The sequence below is a fragment of the Acomys russatus genome, chromosome 20 (genome assembly GCF_903995435.1).
Source record: "Acomys russatus chromosome 20, mAcoRus1.1, whole genome shotgun sequence".
NCBI lineage: Eukaryota > Metazoa > Chordata > Mammalia > Rodentia > Muridae > Acomys > Acomys russatus.
This window is the reverse complement of record NC_067156.1, coordinates 26,252,548-26,266,552: the sequence shown is the minus strand read 5'-3', so window position 1 is coordinate 26,266,552 and position 14,005 is coordinate 26,252,548. Positions and strand designations below refer to the sequence as shown.

At 41.2% G+C, this 14,005-nt stretch overlaps 1 protein-coding gene across 2 annotated transcripts in view; it reads left to right on the top strand.

Moving 5' to 3' along the window:
• Diaph1 (diaphanous related formin 1) overlaps positions 1-14,005 on the top strand; it is an 88,205-nt gene that overhangs the window by 30,332 nt on the left and 43,868 nt on the right. The window contains exons 2-13 of one of the 2 annotated variants that reach the window (XM_051163584.1): positions 348-374; positions 2,108-2,263; positions 3,674-3,775; positions 4,108-4,238; positions 4,423-4,509; positions 5,490-5,553; positions 7,020-7,159; positions 10,270-10,378; positions 11,237-11,347; positions 11,519-11,637; positions 12,459-12,575; positions 13,448-13,563. In XM_051163584.1, coding sequence (XP_051019541.1) covers positions 348-374; positions 2,108-2,263; positions 3,674-3,775; positions 4,108-4,238; positions 4,423-4,509; positions 5,490-5,553; positions 7,020-7,159; positions 10,270-10,378; positions 11,237-11,347; positions 11,519-11,637; positions 12,459-12,575; positions 13,448-13,563 — 1,279 coding nt within the window. The remainder of the gene's footprint in view (positions 1-347; positions 375-2,107; positions 2,264-3,673; positions 3,776-4,107; positions 4,239-4,422; positions 4,510-5,489; positions 5,554-7,019; positions 7,160-10,269; positions 10,379-11,236; positions 11,348-11,518; positions 11,638-12,458; positions 12,576-13,447; positions 13,564-14,005) is intronic. The other variant, XM_051163585.1, reaches the window with a different exon arrangement.

The following is a 14,005-nucleotide window of genomic DNA, read 5'->3' as shown; positions in this document are numbered from 1 at the left end:
TCGGCCAGGCTTCAGTGTGGTTTTATTTTGTGTTTCCTTGTTTACTAATGAAGTTGAGCACTTTTCATAAGTTAGTTGGTCTTGGGTTTTAGAGTCTGTTCAGCTCTGCCCTCCCCCCATCCCCTAAATCTTATGTTGCTCTTCTTAAAACTTCCCCTGCTCCTTACCAGAGACTGTGCTAAGCCACACCTTGGCAGAAATCTTTTAGTGTGTGGTGGTGTCTTAGGGCCTTTCCATTTATTTTCGCTTCCTTTCTCCCTTCCGCCATTCTGGCGTCTGGGAGGTTCTTTGGTATTTCACTGATCTCTTTTCTTTTTCTTCTCTTTCCTTTTTTCTCTGTTTCCTAGACTTTGAAGCGGCTCATGGCAGATGAGGTAAGGAAAGATTGTGTGGCATGTGCATGCTCTGGCTTACTCTTAACATTCATCTGTAACTTTGACTTTGTTTAACTTGTAATGGGAGCATGGGTTCTAGTGTCAGAATACTCCAGGGTCTTTTCTAACTTTGTTTAACCCATTGCATGCTTTCTTTGATGTCTCGTTACTTCCATGGTTGGACAGTTTTTAACTAGAGCTCATCCTGCATTCTAGAGTCCACTTAGATCATATGAAGCCCCAGAGTGCTTTTCATTTTCCCATAGTTACTGCTGTTTTCAGTGGGTTGAGCTGATGGAGCGGAAGCTTTATTGCTGCCTGCACCTCCCTCAGACAGGGTCCCTTACTATGCAAACCCGGGTTAGCCTTGAACTTGATGTGTGGTCCTGGCTGCCTGAGCTTTCAGCATTAGCCTCTGGAATGCTGGCATTACAGATGTGTGCCGCCATACCTGACTAGTGGCTTTTTTTAGAAGGCAGCTCTGTTCACCGCTATACCACCAATGCTGCGCTGCTCAGTGGCTCTTTTTTGTTGTTGTTTCTTTTTTGTTTTTTGAGACAAGATTTCTCTGAGTAATAGACCTAGCTGGCCTGGACTCGCTTTGTAGTCCAGGCTGGCCTTCAACTCACAGAGATCCGCCTGCCTCTGCCTCCTGAGTGCTGGGATTAGAGGCGTGTGCCACCACATCCGGTTTCAGTGGCTTTCTTTCTTTCTTTCTTTCTTTCTTTCTTTCTTTCTTTCTTTCTTTCTTTTTAAGATTTATTTACTTGTTATGTATACAGTGCTCTGTCTGCATGTATGCCTGCAGGCCAGAAGAGAGCATTAGATCACATTATAGATGGTGCTGGGAATTGAACTCAGGACTTCTGGAAGAACAGTCAGTGCTCTTAACCTGTGAGCCGTCTCTCCAGCCCTCAGTGGCTCTTTTTAACGTGAGCACTTATACTTAAGATTTGAAGATGGTCTATTAGTATTTGTTTAGCAGGGAAATAGCTTATGTACCTCTAACGTACAATGCATTCTTTGCTGAGTGGATGTCATGCCAAGAGATTTGAATGGTTATCTTTTAAACTATGGCTATTTTCATATCTCATGTGGCATGGAACAAAAAGAAGAGAAAGGAATAGTTCATGATTTTAAGACATTTACTTCTTTGTCCCAGATTGCTTATTTTTCTTATACTCTATGGTTGTAGATACTTGAAGGGAAAGATCCTCATGGACCGTGGCCACATTTATTATCAAGATAAATTTGTACATGAGATACTTTTGGCTCTATACTGCTAAGAAGACTTAGAGATTGCTGGGGAAACTTACAACAGTTTTCTTCTTAGAGAGGTTTTATATTTTTGTTTGTTTTTTGGTTTTGGAGACAGAGTCTCTCTTGTGAAGACCAGGCTGGCCTCGGGACTTGCAGAGATCCACCTGACTCTGTCTTCTGAATGCTGAGATTAGAGGTGCACACCCCCACACCAGCCTAGAGAGGTTTGAAACCATAGTGCAGCATTTTTGTCTCTTGTACATTATTATAGATGAAAATAAAGTCAATAGGCTATGTTAGATCTGACGAAAAGTCATTTCTTCTTCTTATATCATAAAACCTTGGCTGTATAAACTAAAAGTACTAAGCAGATGCAAGAGGGCAAAGGGTTGGCTATGTGGTGTTTGGCTTGTTAGGTTGTAGATCATGTTGTTAAGCTGTGGATCGCTGCTAACACTTTTTCTTTCTCTTAGCTGGAGAGACTTACCAGCATGAGAATTAAGAAGGAGAAGGAAAAGCCTAATTCTGCTCACAGAAACTCCTCTGCATCGTATGGAGATGACCCCACTGTGCAGTCATTGCATGACATCACGGACGAGCAAGTCCTCGTCCTCTTTGAGCAGATGCTGGTAAGCCGCCTTCCAAGTGATGTCGCTGTAGTGGTTGGTTTTCAATGCATGGCCTCGTAAATTGATGTTTACTATAAAGAATTCTAGGCTTACAACTGGGCGTGGTGGTGCAGACCTGTAATCCCAGCACTCAGGCAGGCAGAGGCAGGTGATCTCTTGAGTTGGAGGCCAGCCTGGTCTATAAAGCCAGTCCAAGACAGCCAAGGCTACACAGAGAAACCCTGTCTTGGCGGGTGGAGGGAAGAGAATTCTAGGCTTAGTAGGAAATGTTTTAATATCAACCCCATGAAGTAATGACCACATATGCAAATACCAGTCCACAGGAATCTGTGAGTTAAACTTGGGAATATCTGACTTCTGACTACTTTGTTAGTGGGTGTCTGCCTGGCAGGATTCTAGCCACAAAAATGTAGTGTGAGTGGACCAAGCCCTGTGGTAGTGTGGTGACCACTTGAGGCTAAGTCAGGGAAGATGAGTGGAGACGCATTTACAGTGAGCTTGGTGTAAAGAATCAGCTGAGGAATACAAGGATGTTATCTGCCTGAGGTCTTTGTTTAGTGGGGGATTTGGAACGAGAATGCTGAAGTCAGCTTACTAAATTGAAAGTTTTTGAGGATTTTATCTGAAGTCAGTTTTGTTGTGAGGTATACATGGTTGTGACTCACTTTGCTGTCTCTAGTGAGGAAAGGGACCCTTTGAGTGGACACGTTGCAATAACCACGGTACATGATTAGGCCTTAGAGTTTGGGCAGATTTTGTTAGTGTTGATTTTTTTTTTTTTAATGGCAATAGTTCTCCAGTGCTGAAGTGATGATGGTCTCCCTTCAATGCAGAAAACATTATGTGTGGTTTCCTTTTAGTAATTAAAAAAAAAAAAGTTCAGCTGTATTAGGGAGCTGTCAGAAATATATATATGTATGCACACACATATATACACATATACATATATGTGTATATATATACACACATGTATGTATATATTATGTTTGTATGTATGTGTTAAGGTGTCCAGTGGTCTAGAGGCATAGTGGTTGAGTGTGGGTATTCAGCATATAGTCATCATACCAAGGATGGTGGCTGTGGTGATCTGTACTGAGATTAAATAAATCTTACCCTTGAGGAATTTTTATTAGTTATCATAACTTAAGCCTCTATGGATAAAGAAAACATATTTGTTCACTAATGATTTACTGTGTTCAACTCATTGTTAAGTATAATAAATATTGAACACTAAAAGCTTATAAGAGGCAGAGGGATCTCTGTGAGTTCAAGGTAGGCCTGGTCTACATAGTGAGTCCTAGGATACTCTGAGCTACATAGTGAGACCCTGTCTCAAAACAAAACAAAAGCACTTAATAAGGTAATTTTATTTTATTTTTTCTCTGCCTCTTCACGCCCTCCCTCTTCTAGGTGGATATGAACCTGAATGAGGAGAAGCAGCAGCCTTTGAGAGAGAAGGACATTATCATCAAGAGGGAGATGGTGTCCCAGTATTTGCACACTTCCCAAGCTGTAAGTTCTAGGGCAGGTGCTTTCAGGAGGATGTCTGTATCCTTACCCTAGACCTGCTTATCTTGTTGACTTTATAAACTGTTCTGTCTCTTGTCAGTTCTGCTTCGTCATTTATATAACCCTGCTCTTGACTTTACTCCTCTGTGAGTTGCCCCCTTTCTGCACTCTTTCCTGACTTATACTTAGGTTTTTGAACTGTTTATGAGAGTCATATAGTTTGGTAGTTTGTATAATGGGTTTCTGCCCTGGTATTTTTTAAACTGTGCTGATGAATATGAGCCCACAGCTTACGACTGGGCCCAGTGTTCACTGACCTTTCTATATATTTCCAGGGCATGAACCAGAAAGAGAGCTCTAGGTCTGCCATGATGTACATTCAGGAGCTGAGGTCAGGCTTGCGGGATATGCACCTGCTTAGCTGCCTTGAGTCCCTTCGAGTCTCTCTCAACAATAACCCCGTCAGGTGAGAATTCTGAGGAAACAGTACCAGAAACCCAAAGCTGTGGTTCACTGGTGGTGAGCGTCAAAGGAGATGGGGAAGTATGAGAACGGTCTGGGTGGGAGCAAGGGGTTTGTGGGATAGTGTTGCCAAATAGCCTTTATTGACTTAAGTTGAGAGGACGTTGTCTTTGATCTGTTTCCTACAGTTGGGTGCAGACATTTGGTGCTGAGGGCCTAGCCTCCTTATTGGACATCCTCAAACGCCTCCATGATGAGAAAGAAGAGACTTCTGGGTAAGGATTTCTGGGTCTTTATATTTTCTAGGTTGAGGGCCAGAGGGGGGTTGGCATGGATATTTGCATTAAGGGAAATAACAGTAGTTAAATTCAGCATTATGGACTAGGGGGATATGCTCTTGGATTAAAATGAAGTTTATTGTAGAGGAGGTAAGAGGATGACATGGTAGAAGGAGGAAGATACATGTCAGTGAAGATTATTAGTCTTCAGTTCTCTTTCTGCCTAGAAAGATGGCCTGATAGCATCTGCAGCTGCACTGTGATCCGGCCTGGGCCACACCACGCTGGGAGGTCTTTCTTGGCCATGTGCTTTATTTGTTTTGGTTTAGTTTACAGCAATCTTCAGGATTGAGATAAATTCGGTGAATGCCATATACCACTTTAGTCTGCTATGGTGCCACCCAGAGTGCCCAGTACTTCTGGAGTCTTTCCTGAGGTGGACAGTGCAGGCATTGGCTCTAGGTGTGCTTGCTTAGATGTGAAGCTTTCAGGTAGTAGGCAAGGAGTCACAGCTGGGATGGCAGCGCGACAGAATTTAGTACCTAGCTGCTTGGGGGAAGTTCAGGGACAGGGTTTTGTTTGCACACTTAACATACTTTTTAATAGTGTTGGGGTTCAAACTCAGGGCCTTGCATTTGCTATACAAGTATTGTACTATTGAGCTATACCCTAGCCCCAAATTGTCAGGTTTTTAATTTAATACGATATTCTCAGCTTGCAAGAGTATTAGCCAGCTGATCATTTTTGTTAATCTTTCTGAGTCAAGTGCTTTGTACTATAGGGCTGAACAACTGTTTAACATCACAGTATAATGTTGTCATCTGTGAATGTGTGGGCAGCATTCATAACTGCCTGTTAGATTCTACCTAGCTGCTAGTTGAAGGCATTCCTAGTGTCCTTTGCAAGACTGAACAATCATGGAAAGAGGATGCGTTATAAAATAAAGGGACTTTGCTGATCCTGCTTTCTGTGTGCAGAAACTACGACAGCCGGAACCAGCATGAGATTATCCGCTGTTTGAAAGCTTTCATGAACAACAAGGTGAGGTTTTCCCATTTTGACTCCAGCCCCCTTCTAGATCGTCGTTATTTCTCCTTTGTTGGCAGTCCCCCAGAAGGAGAAGAAACTGGGGTTCAAGGCTTTGGCTTGTCTTTCCACACTTTAATTGTACGAGCTTCTATGTAATTCTTTCCCCTATTTCTAACTTTTGTCTCAGAATGAAAGCTAAGAGTTTGTTTACTTTACGTCTTTTTTACTTATTTTATTATTTGACCTGTAATAACTGTTTGGGGTAAATCTGTCCCAATCTTAAAAAGTCCAAGTTTCTCTTAAGCTTGTTTGAACTCCTGTTCCTCCTTCCTCCACCTCCCAAGTTCTGGGATTACAGGTGTCGGCCACTAGCTGTCACTTCAGAGTGTTCATTCTGCTTTAGAATTTTTACTTTTAAAGACAAGGTCTCACTATACAGTACTGGCTGTATTAGAACTCACCATGTAGACCAGGCTACTTTCAGACTCACAGAGATCCCTGTGCCTCCTGAGGACTGGGGTTAAAGGTGTGCACCACCACTCCGAATTTGCCTTTAGACCCAGTAAGCTATAGGGAGCCTACAGTTACTGTTTGAGTAGAAATCTTTTTTTTTTTTTTTTTTTAAGATTTGCTTTATTTATTATTTATATAGTGTTCTGCCTCCTTGTATGCCTGCAGGCCAAAAGAGGGCATCATATCTCATTATAAATGGTTGTGAGCCTCCATGTGGTTGCTAAGAATTGAACCTTTGGAAGGACAGCCAGTGCTCTTAACCTCTGAGCCACCTCTCAAGCTCTGATATCTAATTTCTTTCCTATTTAATTTTGCTATAATTAACCTACTCCTTAAGATGGGGAGAACAATAAAAAGCCAAGATTTTTAATCTATGAAGATGTGAAATTCTGTTTTGTGTCTTAAAATTTTTACTTTGTAATCATATCTGTTTAGCTAATATTGGGAATGTATTCTCTACTCCTCTGCTAGTTTAGAGTTCACAAAGTAAGTAAACTTAACAACAGAAGCTTAAGCAGCAGAAGTCGACTGTCTCGGTTGGGAAGGATGGAAGTCCCAGATCCCATGTCAGCAGAACTGGCTGTTTCCAAGGCTTGGTGGGACAGTACATTCCAGACCCCTCTCTTGCTTTCTGGTAGCTTGTTGACACTGGTTTATAGATGCACCATTCTCATTTCTGCTTCTGATGTTCTCTGTATGTGTGTGTCTGGGATGTAGATTTCTCCCTTATATAAGGACCAGGCATACTGGTTTAAGATCCTACCTTACTCTAGTGTGCCTTCGTTGTCATTTAGTTAATCTTATCTGCAGTGCCTATATCCCAAGAGGCTATATTCTAGGATTCTAGGGGGTTAACACTCTTACATGTATTTGAGGAGATAACGTTCTACTAATAAAAGTCCTAAACATGTCCTTGTTTATATGTGTTATTATTAGGCCTGTCTCCTTTGCTCTTGTCTTACCAGTTTGGAATCAAAACCATGTTGGACACAGAAGAGGGAATCCTACTGCTGGTCAGAGCCATGGATCCTGCTGTTCCCAATATGATGATTGATGCAGCTAAGCTGCTGTCTGCTCTTTGTATCCTGCCACAACCAGAGGACATGTATGTGGCTGCAGCTATTTCTGCATTCTCACTTTACTGTCTCTTGTAGCATAGAGGAAAATTGAGTTGTTTAGGTGTCCTTCTCAGTAGTGAATGCTAGAATCTTAACAGGTAGAGTGTCTGGAAATCCAAAATGCTCCAAACAGAAACTTTTTGTTTTGTTTTGTTTTTTGAGATAAGGTTTCTCTGTGTAGCCTTGGCTGTCCTGGACTTGCTTTGTAGACCAGGCTGCTGGCCTCGAACTCACAGCAATCCACCTGCCTCTGCCTCCTGAGTGCTGGGAGTGCTGGGATTAAAGGTGTGTGCCACTAACGCCTGGCCAGAAACCTTTTTGATACCATCATGAAACTCCAAGTAGAAAATTCTATACCATGACACTTGGTTATTTACACAGTATTATTAAGAATACTGTATAAAATTACCTTCAAGATATTTGAAACATATATGAATTTCATCTTTAGGTTTGAATATCATCCTCAAGTTAGTTCACTTTGTAAATGCAAATATTCCAAGATTTTCTTTTTAATGAATTATAAAACATGACTTAAAGCATTTTGAACAAGGATAGTCAACCTGTATTAAGAAAAGATCGACACTCCTGTAATCCCAGCACTCGCGGAGGCAAAGGCAAGTGGATCTCTGAGTTTGAGGCCAGCTTGGTTTATAAAGCAAGTCCAGGACAGCCAGGGTTTCACAGAGAAACCCTGTCTCGAGAAACAAAACAAAACAAAAAGAGAAAGAAAAGATAAAACCATGGTAACTGACAGTATGACCCTGAGTAAAGGCACTTACCTCAAAGCCTTGACTACTTGAGTTTGGTCTTTTGAGACTCACATAGTAGGAGAGAATGGACCACGGTGATTCTGACCTCTGTAAACACACCATGACACATGTGAACACACACACACACACATACACACAATCCTGTAATAAGAAAAGAAAATGCTAGTAAAATGGCTTAGAGGGTAAAGGCACCTGCTGCTAAGCCTGATCTGAGTTCAATCCCAGGGACCAACATAACAAAGGGGAAACCCGATTCCCACAAGTTGTCCTCTAATTTATGCACATGTTCACACAAAATACATATGAATTAAAACAATTTTAAGCTTCCTAAATTATGGTAACTGATGTGTCCATTGAAGTCTAATAAGGGGCACAGAGAGATGGCTCAGAGGTTAAGAATACTGGTTATTGTTCTAGAGGACCCAGGTTCGACTCCCAGCACCAGCATGTTGGCTCACAACAGTCTGCTATGTCAGGTCCAGGGAATCCAGTGCCCTTTTCTCATATCTGAATACCATCTATACACATAGTACTAACAGACATACACACAGGCAAAAACTAAATGCATAAAGTAATGAATTTAAAATTAAAAAACGTATAGTAGACTTATATCTTAGAGTTACTATTGCTATGATGAAACACCATGGCAAAAAGCAACTTGGAGAGGAAAGAGTTAGCTCACTCACAGTTCCATAAAATAGTTCATCATCAAAGCAATGAGGGCAGGGACTCAAACGGTGCAGGAACCTGGAGACAGCTGATGTCTAGGCCATGGAGGGGAGCTGTTACTGGATTGCTTCTCTTGGGCTTGCTCAGCTTACTTTCTTATAGAACCTCGCACCACCAGCTCTGGGACCATCCACAATGGGCTGGGCCCTCCCATAAGGACCACTAATTAAGAAAATGCCTAGCAGCTCATCTTACGGAAGCATTTTCTCAATTGAAGTTACTCCTCTCACATGACTCTAACCTGGGTCAAGTTGACATAAAACCCAGCCAGTATAACTTATCTGCTACATTTCCATTAGTATTGTTTTACCCACAACAAAGGTTTCTTTTTTAACTGTCATATGTGTATTTAATTCTAGAAACAGCTATTTATTTATTATTTATAGACAGGGTTTCTCTGTGTAGCTCTGGCTGTCCTGGAACTCTGGAGACCAGGCTGGCCTTGAATTCACAGAGCTCCACTTGCCTCTGCCTCCTGAGTGCCAGGATTAAAGGTGTGCACCACCATCATTAAGATAACGATGCTCAGCTCATTATTATTATCTTAATAATCCAGTGATATCAATGTATGTGACATAAAATTTTAGCAGTTCATCCTTTCCCTAAATCCTGCGTTGAAAAGAACCATTGCTAATGGCTTGGCTGGACTTCACAGACTCTTCTCTAAGCATGAACATTCTATTTCCTTGGTTCTTAGAAAACTTGCAATCTTATAGCTGAGAAATGATAGTTTATGCCCATAAACCATTACATGTATAGAACAGGCTTTTGTTTTCTTGTAAGTGTTGTTTTAACAAAAGTAAAATACTGTTGTTGTTGATGTTGTTAACTCCCACTTCCATTGTGGGTTTTTAAAGGCAGAATTGTTTTGTAGTCTGGACTGGCCTCAGACTCATTTTATCGTCCAGACTAGACATGTCTGATCCTCTTGTGTCAGCCTCCTGAGTCCTGGGATTGCACGTGTGTGCCACACACACAGCTTCCTTTTGGTTATTTTTATTTAAGAGATTTTGTACATCATTCTTTATTGGTATTTACCTTATTATTTTTAGTGGCCATGTAACATTTTATATGTTCAGTATATGCATATATATAAAATACTACAAATCAATTCTGCCTCCTATATTATTTAATTAGTATTTCTTCTATTCCTACACCATAGGTGTACTGAAGCAGATTCTGACCTTGCTGTAGGTGATAACAATTTTTACCATTACCAATGATGCCACAGTACACATCTCCACACATATTTTCTATTACATTTATGCATTTATGTTTAATAGATTTCTAGGAGTGGACCACATGAAATGTGCATTAGAAATTGGTCCTTGAAAAGTCAGAGTAATTTATATTTCATTCAGAGATTTTAATTTTGTATTCATGAGTACGGGTCTAGGAGTGGGTTTTAGGAAGTTATTTTCTTAAAAGACAGTCCATTGCTTTTAATCAGATCCTGGTATTTTGGGTGTTAAGAGAATAATTAGAGAAACCTGAAGCATTGATAATATCTTGTCTCCTAATTGGTTTATTCTCTGTCAGGTCTGTCCATGTCTGTGCCAGTGCACCTGGGCAATTCTTATTTCTTTTCTCTTGGGCAGGAATGAGCGAGTTTTGGCAGCAATGACAGAGAGAGCAGAAATGGATGAGGTTGAACGCTTCCAGCCACTGCTGGATGGACTAAAAAGTGGGAACTCCATTGCACTCAAAGTATGTAATCTCCCTTAAACCAGTGGAAGAGAGTAGAATTCAAAATGGAAGGACAGAGCTCACTTATGCTTCATGTTTCTGTGAACCTAGGGCTTTGCTTAGGCTGAGTCGTCCCCTATTACTGAACTACTGCTGGACAAGGAACTGGGGAGCCCTTTAAAATTTTTTATTTTGGAATATTTTTATTTTGTCTTGTGGTCTGGACTGGCCTCAGACTCATTATAGTTCAGGCTAGACATGTCTGATCCTCCTGTCTCGGCTTCCCAAGTCCTGGAATTACACATGTGGTAATTGCCTAAGCTAGCCTTGGTGATCTTCGTGCCTCCTGGTGGTCTATACCACCAGGTCTGGTGTGCTTTGGCCTTTTAATAGACCGTATGGGGGCTGGAGAGTTGGCTCACCAGCTAAGCGCATAGCCTCCTCCTCCAGGAGACCAGGCTTAATTCCCAGCGCCCCAGTCACACAGTTCACAACTGCCTGTAACTCTAGCTCCAGGGGTATTTGACACCTCTGGCTCTTTGAGCACTGGCATGCTCTCTCGCACACACGCACACGCATACTAATCCATTTTTAAAAACATTTTTAATAAAATATATAGAGTAGTTCTCTACTATATATTTTATATTTTAGGTTTTTTTCTCTGAAGGGAAATGATTTTTTTTCCCCTCTCTAAAAAAACAAAGTGCTGCTTTTCTCCTTGTGATATTGGGGTATAAACCAGCTATTGATTAGTACCTTAGGAAAGCGAAAGTGCTATACTAACATTAGATCCTAATGCCTAAGTTATTCTGCATCTTTTTTGGAGCTCCAGGCTGTGATCCTTACCCCTGAGGCTCACTGTTGACGTGCTTATTTCAGGTAGGGTGTCTACAGCTGATCAACGCTCTCATCACTCCAGCTGAGGAACTTGACTTCCGAGTTCACATCCGAAGTGAACTGATGCGCTTGGGGCTGCATCAGGTGTTGCAGGTAAGATGCAGCCTTTCACTAGAACAGCTGGACTGCTCTTCCTGCCCTTACAGCCCAGTCATCCCTAAGGCGATTCTGGTTGTCACCTTAAACACCAGGCTTAAGTTGAAGGTTTGAATTTCTAGCCACATAGAATATTTTGGGTTCTCTAACTGCTTCTGTCATTGACAGGAGCTTCGAGAAATTGAAAATGATGACATGAGAATACAGCTATCTGTGTTTGATGAGCAAGGGGATGAAGACTTCTGTGATCTGAAGGGACGGCTGGATGACATCCGCATGGAGATGGAATATCCTTTTATGACTGATGACTGAGTTCAAGACAGTTGGTGCATTTACTTGTAGGCTGAATGTATGGAGTAGTATGGAGAGTGATAAGTTAGACTAGGACAGAAGACTGGGTGTGGTGGTGGCACAGACCTTGAATTTGTCTTCTGGAACTCAGGAGGCAAAGACAGGAGGATCTCTTCAATTTGAGGCCAGCCTGGTTTACAGGTTAGCTAAGACTACATAGTGAGAACCTGTCTCATTTAAAAAAAAAAAAATTTAAAAAAAAAAAAAAAAAAAAAAAAAAAAAAAATATATATATATATATATATACTGTCTTCATATTCTTGTTGGGTTTATTTGCTTCAGCGCATAGGCCAGGAAAGCCAGTAAAGGTGATCTTTTTAACATAAAGGCACCCATCAACCTGGCAGTCAGTGAAGTGGTAAAGTAACATGTTACAACCAGATTGACCTCATCCTAAAGCATCCATCCAAGTCTCTGTATGCCTCATAGAGCATGATAACTTACTGAGATGTAGGATGGTACCCTGAGCCCTTTTTGACTGATTAGCAATAATACTATTATGTATTTGATTATTTGCCACAAGTGACTTTGAGGTGGTTCTATTTTTAGTTTCTGTCTTAGATCTTCAGGCACATACTAGAAATCCTTTATCTGTGGATAGTTCCACTCTTGGTTAATGGAACTAGTGATGTTTTAGAGGCAGCTCTCAGAGTAGAAGTGGCATCTTGCTACTTTTCCTTAGCTTCTGTTGGTTGAGCAAGCCATCTGCCAAACAGCTTCTGATTATTTGATTTCCTTAGCATGTCTTTTTTTCTACTGACTTTGGTGAAGTTTTCCAGATTCTTTTAAACACAGTGAAAGATTCAAAGGCAGAGCCACACTTCCTGTCTATCCTGCAGCATCTCCTGTTGGTCCGGAATGATTATGAGGCTAGGTAAGCTGGTATGCCTGTGGAAAACTTTGCATCTAAGTGGAAAAACAGCATCCTTAAATTCACAAAGATAGTTCTAGAAAAGTAAAAAGAAAATGAAAAAGACTATGGATTAGGTTTATTAGTCACAGACCTAAAGGAGGTTGTCAGCTGTTTGATCAACATAGCAACTGTTGGCAGGCACCTCTGTAGAGGAGGTAAGTGTGCATAAAGTAAAATGTCCTGAGAAGGGAGTGGGTAGATGGGGTGAGGATGGCGACAAGGAGAGATGGGGACTTACAATTCCTTCTGCTTGCCCAGAATAGAGATCCGCAGTAGCATGACCAGAAGGCTCATAAGCCTAGAACCAAGTCTGGGCATTGGGAGGCAAATGGTAAGAAAGGTTATTGGCGGATGGAGGGATGGCTCAGCAGCTAAGCATGCATACTACCCTTATGGAGGACCCAACAGTCCCAGCACTGACATTAGCCTCACAAACTACCTGTAATTCCATCTGACACTTGTGACCTCCATGGGTACTTTTATACATGTACAATGCCCAGATGTGTGCATGTACACACACGCGCGCGCGTGCGCGCAAACATTTATGTGCTAGGGGTTGAACTCAGCATTTTCTACATGCTGAGTACATGTTCTACCACTGACCTATAGCCCCAACCTGTAATCGCTTTTGAGTATCTGAAGTAGAAAGAATGACAGCTGATCTAGAAGAGAAGAGTTGGCTAGCTCAGCAGTGATGCTTCTGCTAGCTTCATCAAAGCTCTTTTTGAATACTTACTCTTAATTCTTTTTATTGTTAACTTTTCTTGATCCACAATGCTTCTGGAAGCTATATTTTGATTCCCTTTGATAAGTCTGTTTTATTTCTTTTATAGGCCACAATACTATAAATTGATAGAAGAATGTGTTTCTCAGATAGTTCTACATAAGAGTGGAACTGATCCTGACTTCAAGTGCCGGCACCTTCAGATTGATATTGAGGGATTGGTTGGTAAGTGTGTGTGTTTTCCTACCTAGCTCCTCAGAACACTCAATGTTTCTGCCTTTTGTTTTCATCTTTTAGAAAATTTATTCTAGTCCTGATTTTTATTCTTTCTCAATATACCTTCTTTGCTAGGATTATATAGTCTCCTTAGTTTATTTCTGCACAAATTAAAATTTTTGACCTTTCTTATACACTGTGTTTTGCAGGGACTTTAGCTGTTTTCTGATCCTGCTGGTCTCAGAATCATAAAGTCACACAAAAGCATCATTCATGTGATTGCCTTACTCTGCACTTAGAAATCCTAAGTTGAGGGCCAGCAAGTTGGCAGTAAGTAGAGACTGCATGCAGGCCCAAGGACCTGGGATGGTGCCCTAGATTCCATATGGTGGCAAGAAAGAACCACTCTTGATAGTTGTTATCAGATTCCCACATGTGTTACATACACGTG